This window comes from Bipolaris victoriae (genome assembly GCF_000527765.1).
Source record: "Bipolaris victoriae FI3 unplaced genomic scaffold scaffold_141, whole genome shotgun sequence".
In the NCBI taxonomy this organism is placed as follows: Eukaryota; Fungi; Ascomycota; class Dothideomycetes; order Pleosporales; family Pleosporaceae; genus Bipolaris; species Bipolaris victoriae.
The window spans coordinates 50105-64807 of NW_014575251.1; the positions used below are offsets into that span (position 1 = coordinate 50105).

Genomic DNA, 14703 nt, shown 5'->3' on the forward strand with positions numbered 1-14703 from the left:
ATTCCCTCACTCCCAAATTCCCAACCATCCTGCACTATTTCGAACACCTGTCAAAAGGATCTGTGTTGCGCTCTATGGGTAACCCTGACGCCTGAGAGATTTGTAAAATGTCACCGCGGCCTTCCAGGTACTAGCTGTCCTAACTCGCCTGCCATCTTACTGAAGAGCTGATCAACCGTTTCAGCAAACTTCTTCACTTCATGTCCCAGATCCTGATGGTGAGGACTCTGAACAGAGGCACTATCTGAGATTTCCATAAGTTCGGGCACGCGCAACACCTTGTAGGCTGTGAGTTGCATCTGCTTCTCGCAATGCGTACAGTACCAGCGCGATACATTCTCCATACCAAGCTTCTTGACACACGACTTGTGAAAGTTCTTGATGGCACAATGTCGGTATGAGCACGTTATCAAGTCTCTGCGTAGAGAAGGACATGGGTTCTCCGGCATTGCGATACTGCAATAGCAAATGCGGGGCTATCCAGGCTTCCCAGAGGCTTTGCGCTGAATCTCTGGCAGTGTATCCTGTATAAGCCGTTGGTTCCTGAGCTTGTTGCTATATTTGATACGATGGTATAAACCCTCCTGTTTCATAAGAGGTCCAGGCCCAAAACCATCATGGAAATCTGCAATCTCCTGGGCTAGACGTCCTGGTTCAAAGTCCAGATTGGGAAACCTAGCTGGATTCGATGGGCCTCCCGTGAGATAGTTAATGAAATCAGCATCAACGAGCATCAGGCAGCCCTTAACTCTAGTATCTTTTTCGTAGATTGATAATAGCTTTTCACCACGAAGACGGTTGTAAGGCCCACTAGTACATGGCTTGTCACCAGGCATAATAAGGAAACATTGGTCTGGCATGTGGTCGACGCAAGGGCAAGCTGGACTTGTATTAGTACTTGGTGCTAGGAAGTAACTAGACTGCACGTACGAGGCGGGTGGAATGGGCAGTCCAAGATATGGTTCTTCTCGAAAATGCACCAAGATTCGTATGAGCAGCCACCCCACAATGGCAGGCAAGGATTTGTCAATTGATCTGCAGTGAACTTGAGTACAAAACTTCTCCAATGTGATTGCTTCCCATGCGTTGTGACTGGCAAGGGTCCAGTGGGGAGGTTGTTTGATACATCCTGAAGGGACGCTGTGGCAGATCCGGTATTCTTTGATGTCTGAATCATATCATAGCCAACACTGACTACATCTTGAATGGGCAATGCCAGTGAAATTTCTTCCGTGTCGGAGTTCTGACTGCCAGCTTCCAACACTGTTGAAATGCCACAGAGTGATGTATCAGCAGCTTCGATGACTTGGTTGTTCGCTCCTTTGCTGGCGATGGAAGCTTCAGTGTCTCTCATCATGCCAAGTTTCCTAGCCTTGCGATTCGCCTCGCGTAGTTTCTTGGATTTCTTCTTTTGTGAAACTATAAAATGCTGGGTGGCAGCTTTCTCTACTGGTTCTGTGGCGAAAGTCTCTGGTCCTTTAGATAATGGGGCTAAAGAACCCTTGACAGCCGGGGCATTAGAGAGAGGTTCATCAAAAGAGTCGCGATTCGCAGAACACTGGTCCAAGGGTGATATTTCTGTGTGCAATGGGGGCCGAGCGAGCTGAGACTGCTGGCTTGAGAAATCATCCCAGACAGGCAGCCTAAGAGCGGGTGCTTTCGACCTTGTACCATCGGTAGTAGTGATCCAGCCATCTGAGGATGATGGAATAACTGTCTTCTTCACATGAGCTAACATGGGTTTTGCAGCTTGCTGTATTGTCTTGGTGTTGGTCACTCTCACTGAAACAGGCGCTCGACCAGGAGTAGGATCTGGCAGCAGAGGTAATAATGGCGCTTGGTAAGGCTCAATGCTCGCCTCTTGAAGCCCGTCATCACCATTTACACGCTGATGTGTGGTCTCGAGATGCCTTCGGTCAGGACCGTCCCCTGCCCAGCTTTTTCTCGGCTGCTGATTCTCTTGCTGATCACTGGTCTGATGTTAGCTTTCTACCCCGTACAACAGATGAAGTTGAATTTGAGGAATGGCAAATGGACAACATACCTTGATGACACATTGCTTTCCGTGGCTGGGATTTTCATGACACTCGGATTGACTGCAATTGTCGCTGATTTCCCACCCATTTTCCAGCTTTTTGTGGAATATCTGTCCGCTAAAATCTCATACGAAGCTCTGTTGACGTATCGTAGATAGCCCGCTCGTCGCATGCGCACTTCCGCAATATCTCTCTTGGCTTGCACAATGTCTTCAGTTATAGCCAATTCTAAGACATTGACAAGAGTGAGCAAGCTTTCCAGCTCTTTTCCATGCAGACCTCTTGTGTTGGTGTTACGTTTGAGTAGCCTGGTGATGTGAAAGATGTTCAGGATGCGGTCCATCTCGGCGTCAAATCCCGTTTCTTGCATCTTGCCGGAATTGTCTGTGAGACTTCCAAGTCGGTCGCGGTTTCCTCGTGCATTGTATACCTGCGCATGATACTAGGCGATTGTTAGCGAAAGGACTATCATAGACTGGTCACAGAAGCCACTGTCAGGCTACTTACGCGAAGCTGCTTCTCAATCTCATCAACCTCTTCAGGGTTGCGCGGCCCTTCAGTTTCATTGCTAGACATTCCGTCGGTAGAGTGGATGATGGAATCGATGTATTGAATCTCTTCCTGGGTGATCACTCTTGACCTACTGGCTGCTCTCATCAGACGCTTTGCGTCCTTCTTCTCGCGCTTTGACGGCAGTATGCCTGCAATCACGGCTACGCGGTCATCCTCGGTACCATAGTCACACGAGTTGTTGGTATCTCTCGGTGTCTCTTCAGCCGCAATGTTGGGTGCGGATGGAACTATAGTCCAATCGACCTCGCCGCAGCTCTCGTAGATAGCGTGCAGCTGCTCAGCAATATCTTGGTGTCTCTTGTAGTGGGCCTCGTCAATGGCTAGACAGTGTTTGCAGGTATGGCCGCGCAGGCGCATGAACATGGCCTGCACTATGTCAATACTTCATTAGCTATGAGAGAAGTTGATAACAAACCTGATGGAACCGCACACATGGCTCACTATGCTTCCCGAAGCAAGAAGTCTTTGCACTTGGGTGCTTCAGAGAACGCGCGCAAACTCCGCAATGGTGCCTACACTGGTTAGCAAGGCGCTATAATCGCAGTGGGATGACATAACAAGGAAAAACAACAAGAAAAATATAAACAAAACGGAAGGTGTCATACTTAAGCGCTTGCGAATCTTCCCACTTGAATAACAAGCCATTGGCCATGTTGTCTGCTTGGATATGTTCCCCTGATTGGCCTGCTACTGAACAGGGCAGGGGTTGAGTAAGGAAGCAGAAGTCTAGGCGATTTCGGTAGCGGAGGTACAAAATAGTTGTACGGCTGAAACAAGGCGTTTGCTTGACGCAGAAGATGAGGTGAGTGAGAACTGCGCCTCAGTACAAGCTATTTGGGAAGGTGGGTGACTGCGTAATTCACTGTGGACGAATGATACGTGATCTAGGCAATTTATGGAAAGAGCGTGAATATAACAAGTAGACAGAAACTGAAATGACCGGACATGGCAAAACAAGTATACAGCATTGCGAGCGAATTCACCAAGAAACGAAAGGAGATGTGTGTGGCGGGGAGGGACCCCTAACGCTGCAGTGAAGGCTGCAGTGAGCCGCTGTTGTTCCGCCCATCCACCACTACTTCGTCCGGCTGCGAAACTACACGCGTCATAACCGCATCCAAGTCACATATGGTTGTTAGCCTACCACTACACATCTGTCACGATACGGGCACCGGCCCAGACATAAGGATAGTTACGCTGGTACCAGTTGACGCTTAAACATGTCAGCGACACAATCTCAGCTATACTCGCTCCGCTGCACTTACAATGTCTTACGCCCAGCAATGCGCGGATGCGTCGCCCAGGATCCACCCAGAGTTATGTTGTGTTTGCCGTCGAAGAAGTCGGCTGCTTGCTGTCAGCGATATGATATTGCATGTAAGCCGAGCGATAGAAGCCCGTAGAAGTTCCCCATACCTGTGTAACCTGGATAGAGCTCCATCGGCTCAAAGCCATCATGCTTCTCCAGCACAGTACTAGTCCATTCCCAAACACCGCCCAGATCAGATTGCCCACAGAGCTTGTTGCCCTTTTCGGCCACCGAGACTGGGTGCCAGTGCTTGAAACCCACATTGGTCCCCTCAAGGTCGATGAAGAGATCGCGTGGCTTAAGACCGGTTGCTGCGCCGGAGTTGCCGTTAGACAAATGGTGTGATGGCGGTGTCTCAAACACGCCTTCGTTAAGCAGGTGGCTGTGTTGTGTTAGACATTTGACTCTTCCTGACTGACTCTCAAAAACGTACCCGTTGACTGCTGGTATCGTGTTGCCGAGCGACTGCTCAAACTCTGGCTTGATACTGTCGACATAGGCGTAGATACTTCGTGCCTCTTCCATGGTGGGGATGCGACCGCCCATCCATTGCGCGCACCCAGCAAGCTCATCATAGGATGCGACAACAGGCCAGCCCATGGCCAACTTCAATGGAATAGTTCCGTAAACTGTACGCACAAATCTTCCTTTAGTGATACTCTGCGAGGATTCACCATTGCCATTCGAGTGACCATTGACAACACTGTCTCTCTTCCCGGTATTTGCACCGTCACCGTTGGAATAAGCCTTGTCCCACCAAGATGCAGGTATTTCTAGTCGAGCCAAAGTCAGCAAGTTGTATTCATGTAACGATGCAAATGATCCTGGAATTACTGAAACAAAATCAACATGTTGTGTGCGAATGGTACGCACCTTTCTTGCCTGTCTGGAGCAGGTATGTGGCATACTCTCCATTTGTAATAGGCCGAGCCTTGGCACGGAAGGACTTCACGTGTACTGATCGACGGGGTCTCTCATTGTCCCAGCCAAAGTATCGTTTGCTTCCAAAATCTTTCTCTGGGTCATTGAGTCCGATGTCTACGTCAGACTCTGGGATCGTGAACCACTCGTTCTCAACAGCCATAACTTCTGACTGTGCAGCAAAAGCAGCAAAATCCGGTGGTTTGATTCCTGGAGGTGGCAAGATCTTGTCACTTTGAATAAGCATATAGAGCAAGGTCTCCAGATGCATTGCCTCATGCTCAAAGGCTATCCATAATCCCCGCGAAACACGGCCGTTGTTCTCTGCTTCTCCAGAATCGTAGAGCGCTTCAAGATTCTTGCGAATGGTCTGTTGGTATTGCAAAATCGTATCCAATGGCGGCCACTCTTCAGGGACTTCAGAGTGGGCATGACATAAGGTTGGGTCATCAACATCAGGATCTACACCACGCTCGAAGATCTTCCAGAAATAGGCGGGTTCTGTGGGCTTGCCATCGGTGGCACGAGCGATGTGGATGTCGAGAAATGTAGGAATATGGCCTAGGTAGAAGATGCACTCGTTTCGGAGTTTGATCGGCTTGGCGAGCAGTTCGCTATTTGGGATCATATGTTTCGAAACGGCATCCCAGGCTTTCCATAGTTCCTGCCACTCAGTGAGAGAAGGCACGGGCTTTGCCGCATACTCTTCTGGCGTAGTAGGGAAGAAGAATGAGGGCTTGGAAACCATGTGAAGACCTAATACTATCAGATGTGTCATTGTGCCATCATCTTTAGTGCGTACTCACCATAATCACCCTTTGAATTAGCCCACACCGTGTTCTCAGCCAGTTTGGCGAGCTCCCAGAGCTTCTTGGCTTCTTCGTGGCTGTACTTATAGCTCTCCTCGATTCTGATTCTCTCGCCCTGCTTGATTGGAACTCCATCGATGACGACATCTTTACGCGGTGCTACAAAAGCATGATGTCTCCCAGCCTTTATATCATACTCGCCAATGACTTCCCAGTCGTCCAAGTTAAAGGCGGTTTCCCCCATGAGATCGTTTGCGTGCTTGAGTCCGTTGAGTATGAATCTGTGGGTAACACCGTCGCGGTCGTTATAGGCATGGAACACACGCTAGCGTAGGTCGAAGGTCAGTATTTATCTTGCGTACAATTCGTGGCAGGAAATATACTTTGGGATCTTTGCAGGAATCGATGCCGATAAGCATGGTATCACCAGTTTGTAATACTTTGCCGAACCCGGCAAGGAACGGCGGTACTTCATGACGCTTGAAGTTGCCCAAACTGGAGCCTAGCCAAAGGATCGTCTTGGGTTTGGCTTCGACGGCGGGGGACTTGAGCCACTCCAGAGCGTCATCGTACGTTCCGTGGAGCCCGAAGCATTTGACATGGCTATACCCCTCTACGCGGGTGGTCAGCAAGCCTTCGTAATCAAGGAGTCATGTGGCATTGCCATGGCGGCTATGCGATAGATAGATGGGTACTATGGTAGACTAGCGCGGGGTTTGTTGAGTTGTACATATGCAGACCCCAGGCGAACCCCGATGACGGTCGCCAACGCTTTTACCTTGGACTAGAGCAGATAAAGGCGCTTATTCGTGTAACTTATCCAATAACGCCGTGTCGAATTGCGCTCACTTACCTATGGGTATCTCTTTGAAGGTTCTTTCCAGCTCAGGTAGGGACAAGTCGACGGCGTAGTATTCAATGTCTTTGCCCAGACGATCAATGGCCTGCAACAGTATGTTGACTTTTCTCAGATTGCTGCACAGATATTAGTACTTACGAAGCACGAGGCTCGTTTCCAATCTCTTGTATGGTGAGAGCCGAGATCCTACCCGCTCCCCAATTCCACCACGATTGATCCTGGGGAAATGCATTGGGCTATTTTATCTGCATACGTCTCAAGTACTTCAATCTCGGCATTAGTCAGGTAGTACCTGATGCGAAGGATGTTTGTCAGCCTGACAGCCAAGCCCCTAGTGGATGGAGTTCCTCACTCTTCCTGGTATGTGATTTGTTCGAACAGACGGAGTCCTTCCTGGCTGTGAAGATGGGGAGGACATTAGCAAGTACCTTTAGCTTGATGTGTGCCTGCTTACTCGTAGAGCAGCAACGTGGGCAAGGTTTTCTCGGCACCGGCATCCGGCCGAAGGCCTTTTTTGATATCTGCGAGGATATCTGATTCAGCTGTATCGATACGAATGTTGATGATTTTGGCGGCCATATTGTTGCAAAGCTTTGGGTCAGTTTGTTTTGGTGCAAGTGTTGGCTCGAGACGAGCAGTCTTGTTGGTTTCAAAAAGAGCTGGATGCTGCGTAATACTTATAGTAGGTTGGAGAAAAGTACGTAATGTGGGTACCTAGAAACTTATGCTATGCGGTAGCTGACGGTAACTAAAGGCCCGGTAGATGTGCATCCTAAACATCTCAATAATACATGACCAAGGCGTTTCCCGGACAAGTTTAACCTGACTAGTGGCTGTGGTGTTCATGTCACCCGCCACAGGACAGCAAATCAAGACGGCTATGCCTCTCACGCTCCGCAGCGGTACGCCAGAAGCGCTTATGGCGTAGAGAGGATGCTCCCGTCGTCACCAGGAACCCCGCCTCAGCAGATTGTAGAACAAGTCGCATTGGGACCCGCAAGAAGGATAGCTGGCTGACAGATGGATGCTCTGGATGCTGTAGGGCTACAGTGGTGACGTCAATGTCTACTGAACGAGGATGGGCAGGGGAGTTTAACACCCATGGCCAGCCATGCAGCTAGAGTACGTACGCACATCCTGTGATGTGGGGAAACCAAGGCCGAAAAACCCGCTCAGGCACACGGTGCACGGCGCCGTATAGTAGCACCTCCAGCATGGCCGCGACAAAGCGCGAAGAGAATATCCCGGCCTGATTGTACTATGTGTATGGACAACAGTGCTGCGGGGTTGCTGAGTAGCCTGCATGGCCTGCATAGCCGATGCCGTCACAGCGGAGCCAGATACGGAGCTTGACACATGTGTCCGAGTAATAAGAAAAAGGAAGTGCATCCACACAAGATGAGGTGAGAACGGCACAGCTGGATGGATGGGGTTTGATGTGATGCTCGGCTGGCTGCAGATGGATCGGTTGTATCGAGGGATTGAGTTTCATCCCAGCGTTTATTACTACTTGGGTACGTACTGCGGGGGAAGGCAGGAGGAGTGGAGCCTCATCTACTACTACATACGACATGCCGCCATGTCCCAAGTACGCCTACTACACACAAGCAACAGGCTCATCACCCAACTACGGAACCTGCCAGCCGCTGGTCTATATACGACAACGTCCTTGGCCATGAACGATTACGACAGCATTACACGCATGCAGGTACCGACGCGGCTGACGCACTTTGCTTCAACGGCCGCGAAGAAGCCGGCTACCCTAACCACCATGGCGTGACCTTGTACCTATTCGGATAATCATATCGCCAGCCTCATCCTGTTCAAGAACCGGTCTGATGAGCATTGCGAATGAATTTCTGGAAATCCCCTGCCCGACGCCTGTTTTCCCATCCAGAGTCCCTTATCCCCGGTATAATGATGCGCATCTTATGCTGCCCACCATTTACCTACGGCGTCCCCCCTTGCATACCAATCGCGCAACGTTGTCATGGGCCAACAACGACCGCGCCTAGGGCTGTGGAAAGGAGTCGGAAGGTACCTTCAGTTGTCCTCAGTATCGGTTGAATAAAGCTGAATATGGGCATCTTTAGCCACTAGAAATTGTGGGCCCTTGCTTGCAAATGCTCCTTTCACGCCCCAGAACGCCAGAAAGCTTCTCGTACAAAGACATCAAGGAGCCTTCTTCGTAGTCTGCGCTACCCGATTTTAGCCAGCTCGGACCAATTGCAAGGCGCCTTTGACCAACTTGCTCTAAAATGCTCTCAGCACACGGTACTCGCCGGCAAGCCTCCCACAACCCCTTTGTGGCCCTTCTGATTGTCGGAAGCGAACAATAACAAAATAGTACCATTCCGAGGGCTGTGGCGTTCCCAGCTGCTGGATACGAGAGTCGCATTCTGCACCATGACCAAACGGCGCGAACCTAGCCTCTGGTTGCGACGCTCGTGATCTGGCTGTTGTGACGGGCTTTCAGTAAATGCTCTTCGAAAGACTTCCTTGATTCCTCACTCCCCTTTTGCCTCACGAACTTTGCGCCTCCTGAGTTATTGGAACAGCCCTTTGCCAAGATGACGTGATCTCCATTGGATTCTAGACGTGGTAGCCCGCCGCCTCCGCCCATGGTGCGAGGAACGGCTTCAGCCGACCCCAGCGCCAGCCTTGATTTCCCATGCCGGACATAACCATACAATACCCTGGTGTCTGCCTCACGCTGTATCTGTCCTCTTGAGACTCCGTAGAGACTTTCATATCAATCCCCCTGTCCATGCCTTTCATCATGAAGTGTTATGCCGATCTACGCCAGTCTTGGATGGCCTCCACCATGCATAGTGGCTTCTTCTCCCCCATCGAGGACACTTTTTCCCATTCCGCCCAGGTGTCGAGGCTAGAGCTTGAAAAGGAATTATTGGAAAACGAACTCGCCAACTGCGTTACCTATTTGCAGGTGCTACGGAAGAAGCAAACTCGGAATGAGCGGCGGCTTGCTGCCGACTCATCCTTACCTGTTAGGAAAAAGAAGAAGATCCGACAAAGTATGCGTGAACTGGAGAAAGAAATCCAAAATCGAGAGCGTGATAAACAAGCATTTCTCAACAATCTCCAAGCTTGCAAAGCAAACATCTATCTCGCCGAGACAGTGTCTTCGCCATCTACAACAGTCTTGTCAACGATACCGGACCTTGCCTCGGACTCTACGCTATGTTCATACCCGGAAGAACCCGAAGCCACAGATGGGCAGTGGAACGGTTGGGCGGACAAGATGGCATCATCTCCGTTTCAAAAGGATTGCAGCAACTCTTCCTCTGTTGAAGACTTCGCACCAGATGACCATCCAGGTGTTGATGGGTTCGATTTAGCAACCACCAAAAGCACAGTATGTGCACAGTATGTGGCACAGACAGGCGCTACGTGGCCTTTGCCCATGACTTGCACATCAAAGCAGTTTGTGTTCAGCCCTGAGGCTGCTCTCTTTGAACCACGAAACGCGCACAAGGATCAGGATTTGCAGTTGGATCAACAGTTCGCTGAATTACATCTTTCCTCGCCAATAGCAGCGGCAACGTTGGACGGCACGGGATGGGGTAGTGGCATGGATAAATGTAGCCTCACCAAATCTGTCACTGCACAACCAAATCGGAAAAACTCGTTTGAGAGAAGTGTTGAGGAAGCGAGGAGGCAGTCTTGGGACAACAGAGCTCCGCGGCAGCAAAGACTAGACGAGGAGACAGGCAATGCTGGCAGGCCCAAGAGGAGCAGGGCGAACTCTGTGTGATGGGTAGATGTCACGGCACGACAGGTGGATACTATATATTACCCCACTTCCCATGCATACATACATACAAGGAATAGTAGCTCTTTTATTGGCGCATCGAGTGCCATTTCTCAATCGAAATTCTTCTTTTGTGTTCGATCACTCTCCCGCATGCTCCCTGGGCTTCTTGGTGCGACACTGCAGTGGGGGAGGCGTTTACTCACCAACCAGCATGGCTCTAGTACAATGGAAATCATTTCAATAAAACCGTCTCGTATTCAGATCTGTCTTCACAAAAGCCAACGAAAAGATGTGAGGCATTGGTAAAATTCGTTTCACGTGCTACTGCGGCGTGCTGAACGGCAGTTCGGCCCATGACTACCAGTCCGGGCCAGGTCGGCTTATGCTAAAGCCCCACACAGTGACGTGCCGCTAATCCATGCTTCCTTCGCGCGGTCGCTGCACACAAACTGCACTGCCCACGACCTTGTTCCCTTCCCATCCCACGTTCAACATTCACACGCTAGCTAGAGTTCAACACTCTGAGCCTTCTCGTTGGTCCGCATCCAAGAAGCGAGATTTGTGGCCACACAGAGACAAATCGGAATCTACAGCCGCGCCGGCGCATTCAGCTCCAACGCCCTGTAGTGCCGGACAGTCACTTGAACACGGCAGTTCACCCAGCGTTCAATTCTTGGCTGTCGCTGTGATATCAGTCGGGAGAACCCCTCACCTATCTGGTCTCCAGGCAACCTGCTTCCTATCCAGTTGCTCGCGTCCCAGCCAACATGGCTGATGTTAGCAACGGGCTCATGGCCGACGGTAGCCAGCTGCGAGAGCGGCCAAACGCCAAACCACTACATCTCAACAATGCAGACGATGCTAAGCAAAAGGTTCTGCAGTTGAACGACGAAGAAAATAAAAGGCACAAAGGTGATGCCAGCAAAAAGCGAACCTATGGAAGGACTCCAGATGGTACAGGTATGTCTCGCGTCGCTGAGAATGACCAGAAGAAACGGCCATTATCTTGCATACACGAGGAATCCCCCACTCTTTACAAAGCTGCTCACCAGTTCTAACTCTTCCAATGCAGTTTTCATTGTCCCCCAGACCCACGACATGGTCTCACAACTTCTCTCGCCCTCGCAACCTAAAAACCTGTCGGATTTAGCAGTCCTTGGTGTGCTCGCTTCCATGATTTTGACCTTCTTTGCACTGCCCAAAAGCGCCCGTATCCCCGTATTCGCAATAGTCTTCCTCTTCTGGCGCGCCGGCTATAATGCAGGCATTGGTTGGCTGCTCGATGGCCAGTCCAAGCACAACCGCCTCGTCTTGTGGGCGAAGCAGAGCCACATCTTTGAGAATCCCGAAACAGGCAAAAACCCACACCCGGCCCTGTACAAACTTCTCAAGCGTGAGCTGGAGATCAAGATCCCAGAGGATTACAAGTTTGAAGAAGCGCCGCTTGAGTACAACACATGGCTCGTGTTTAGACGTGTGGTAGACCTGATTCTGATGTGTGATTTCGTGTCATACTGCCTTTTCGCCATCGCCTGTTTCAACCGACCCCAGGAAAGCTGGTTCCTGTGGGCTCTGCGATGGACGACGGGCGTCGTCCTCTTCCTTTTCAACCTTTGGGTCAAGCTTGATGCGCACCGAGTTGTCAAGGACTTTGCATGGTACTGGGGTGACTTTTTCTACCTCATTGACCAAAGCCTGACATTCGACGGCGTTTTCGAGATGGCACCGCAGTAAGACCCTCTGTTGCGTCGTTGAACCAAAGACATACTAACGCGCTACCCCTGCACACAGCCCCATGTACTCGATCGGGTATGCCGGATACTATGGTATTGCCCTAATGACGGCAAGCTACAAAGTCCTAGCAATCTCCATCATCGCCCATGCTGCCCAATTTGCTTTCTTGTCCATCGTAGAGGAGCCCCATATTGAAGCGACGTACAATCCAGCTCCTCCCCGCCGCACGCGCCAAATTTCTGGGGAGGCTGCTCACGAAGATCGCCCCAAGACTGGTCAATCCGAACTCGGATTCGGCGACGCCGTCCACGACCCCTCTAAGCAACCTGCCCCAACGCACCACATTGTAGGACCTCTGAACACAGATTTCCATCGATCCATCGATGTCACGGTAGTACTGCTTTCGTTCTATATGATATGCTTGGCGGTGCTGACTCCAAACACGTGGACGGTGAAAGCATTTCTCTTCGTCAATGCTTTCGGATGGCGACTATGGTATGCATTGGGTCTAGGTTACATCCTGGACCGACAGTCCAAGAAGAAGAATTGGACCAAGCACTTCATCAAGTATGGCGATACCAAAGAAGAGGCCTGGCGCCAGTGGAAGTCCCTTTACCACATGAGCATGACGATGAGTCACGCAAGCTTTGTCGCACTTGCCTGGAAGATGTACAGTCTCCCTCCTGAAGGCTTGAGCGGGCTTGCGCTCTTTCGACACGTTCTTGGTGCTGCCATGATCGCTCTTCAGTTGTGGGTTGCTATGAGCATATACGAGTCGCTTGGAGAATTCGGATGGTTCTGCGGAGACTTCTTTTTCGATCCCCCTTCTAAATCGCTTACCTACAGTGGCATCTACCGCTTCCTGAACAATCCAGAGCGGGTTCTTGGGCTCGCTGGTGTCTGGGGTGTAGCCATCATAACATGGAGCCCTGCAGTCTTCTATCTCGCTACAACAGCCCATGTTCTCAACCTCGCGTTCCTGCAATTTGTAGAAAAACCACATGTGATCAAGGTAAGTTGTAAAATCGTATTGCACACCACATAGAGTTGCTATACCATCCCGACATCGGCCTGGACCAAGAGACTATGTGGAGCGCATCTGAATACAACCAGCCTGTATGACTTGCTAACTCTATCTTTCTAGTTGTACGGCCGCAACCTCCGCGAGATGTCAGGTGTCAGCAAGACTGTGCGTCAGGCGTTACCTGATCCAGTCCGCCAGTGGCAGTCGGCAGCCGACCAGTACATCAACTCGATGATGGAAAAGATTGAGAAATTCTTGGACGATACAAGACCAAAGATTGCTGCTGAATTCAGTACATTCGCCCAGAAGGTGACGAGTGTGTTCAATATTTCTCCGAGGCGGATTACTATCAGCCGGGCCTCACAAGACATGTCTGGTTTGGACCCCAGGCAATATAAGCTAGAGGTTGAAGGAACCTTGTTGCCGGCAACGGTTGAAAAGCAGAGGAATGGCGGCCGCGAAGGCGAGCTTGCCCGGATTCCAGCCGTACGGACGAATGATTTCAAGACGCTTGCGCTGGAATACGGTGCGCCCATCAAGGTTCGTTGGCAAGCTCCTCTAAATCACAGCAAAAAGGACTGGATTGGTCTATACATGGTCGCCGACAATCAGTCTCGCGAGGTTACACACATTAGCTCGAATGGACGATGGGTTGCTACCAACAGGGACATGTTTGACTCTGCTCGTGCCGACGATGGCATACTAGTCTCGGACAAGCTACAGCCTGCAAACGCTGCTGATGAAGAGGCATCCGACTGCTACACTGGCGAAGTGGAGTTCCGCGGAGACAAGCTTTGGTGGACGACTGGTGTGTTTGAGTTTAGGTACCATCACGACGGTGGACACCATGTCATGGCACTCTCGCAGGCCTTTGAGATTCAGATTCCAAAGTTTGACGAGGACGATGTGGAGGTGGACGAGAATGGAACGATGCATCGGGCTGTGGAAGTGGCACTTCTTCCCATTATCCAGAACTGCTTTGACCGCGACCCAGAGGTTGCGCCTTCGACGCCCGAGGAGCCTTTTGGCAGCCGGGTGGAGCGCCATGGCAAATTTGCTAAGCGCGTGGTCTTTGCCGTACATCAGATGTAAGTTGATGGCTGTCAATTGAGTTTTGCAAAGACAGGAGACTAATGATGGCCAGGTTTGGTATCGAGTTCGCACCTGAGGTTGTACAAGCGGATGGCACGGTTAGGAACCTTGCCTGGCGCATCTGCAATGCGAAGAAAGTTTTGGTAAGTCACTCGCGTGTTGGGTTGGTTGGAAAGGCATAGCTAATGCGATTCATTGTTAGGCCCCTTACAGCATGACTGCTACTCATGGCAGAAATACGCCGACATGACGAGTAGGGTGGTGAGAGATGCGCTGCAGCGTAACCATGGCCTTGGTCCGTTTTCATTGTTTCCTGTGTGGCAATCATGATATTTTTGGAGGGCGGATAGAGCATACACACAATTTATTTACGCCCGGCGGCCAAGCCGAAAGGGCTACGAACGCTAGTCTAGCTTTACACTTCCTATGCTCAGTCTTGGTCTCCCTAGCCCATATGTCTTCTTTAGCCCACATCTTTATATAGCTTATCGTCTAAATCTAAGCCCTTACTTAATACCTTGGCACGCCTCTTCTCTATCTACGATCGCTCCTCATCAAGTGCTCGTGGGTT

General features: G+C 50.7%; 7 protein-coding genes across 7 annotated transcripts; 3 read left to right on the forward strand and 4 right to left on the reverse strand.

The window, feature by feature from the left end:
• Positions 1-110: 110 nt before the first annotated feature.
• On the reverse strand, positions 111-449 carry COCVIDRAFT_31071 (hypothetical protein; the record flags this gene model as incomplete). Its single annotated transcript, XM_014695901.1, has 1 exon — positions 111-449. The coding sequence occupies one exon, from the start codon at positions 447-449 to the stop codon at positions 111-113; it is 339 nt and encodes a 112-aa protein (XP_014551387.1).
• A 455-nt stretch (positions 450-904) lies between these two features.
• Positions 905-2981, reverse strand: COCVIDRAFT_113051 (hypothetical protein; the record flags this gene model as incomplete). Its single annotated transcript, XM_014695902.1, has 4 exons — positions 905-1731; positions 1784-1812; positions 2045-2478; positions 2544-2981. Coding segments are annotated over 4 exons (1728 nt in total), but the record flags the coding sequence as incomplete, so codon positions are not given.
• Positions 2982-3755: 774 nt separating this feature from the next.
• Positions 3756-7086, reverse strand: COCVIDRAFT_113086 (hypothetical protein; the record flags this gene model as incomplete). Its single annotated transcript, XM_014695903.1, has 11 exons — positions 3756-3822; positions 3875-3956; positions 4026-4300; positions 4352-4691; positions 4792-5595; positions 5646-5973; positions 6032-6261; positions 6502-6623; positions 6698-6799; positions 6860-6904; positions 6962-7086. The coding sequence occupies 11 exons, from the start codon at positions 7084-7086 to the stop codon at positions 3756-3758; spliced, it is 2520 nt and encodes an 839-aa protein (XP_014551389.1).
• Positions 7087-7397: 311 nt separating this feature from the next.
• Positions 7398-7628, forward strand: COCVIDRAFT_113048 (hypothetical protein; the record flags this gene model as incomplete). The annotated part of the gene is made up of 1 exon (XM_014695904.1): positions 7398-7628. A coding segment is annotated over one exon (231 nt), but the record flags the coding sequence as incomplete, so codon positions are not given.
• Positions 7629-7832: 204 nt separating this feature from the next.
• COCVIDRAFT_113042 (hypothetical protein) lies at positions 7833-8030 on the reverse strand (the record flags this gene model as incomplete). The annotated part of the gene is made up of 1 exon (XM_014695905.1): positions 7833-8030. A coding segment is annotated over one exon (198 nt), but the record flags the coding sequence as incomplete, so codon positions are not given.
• Positions 8031-9331: 1301 nt separating this feature from the next.
• COCVIDRAFT_20368 (hypothetical protein) lies at positions 9332-10282 on the forward strand (the record flags this gene model as incomplete). Its single annotated transcript, XM_014695881.1, has 1 exon — positions 9332-10282. One exon carries the CDS (start codon positions 9332-9334, stop codon positions 10280-10282), a length of 951 nt encoding a protein of 316 aa, XP_014551367.1.
• A 767-nt stretch (positions 10283-11049) lies between these two features.
• On the forward strand, positions 11050-14382 carry COCVIDRAFT_31074 (hypothetical protein; the record flags this gene model as incomplete). Its single annotated transcript, XM_014695906.1, has 6 exons — positions 11050-11242; positions 11355-12012; positions 12074-13028; positions 13161-14128; positions 14185-14275; positions 14335-14382. 6 exons carry the CDS (start codon positions 11050-11052, stop codon positions 14380-14382), a joined length of 2913 nt encoding a protein of 970 aa, XP_014551392.1.
• Between the last annotated feature and the right edge of the window lie 321 nt (positions 14383-14703).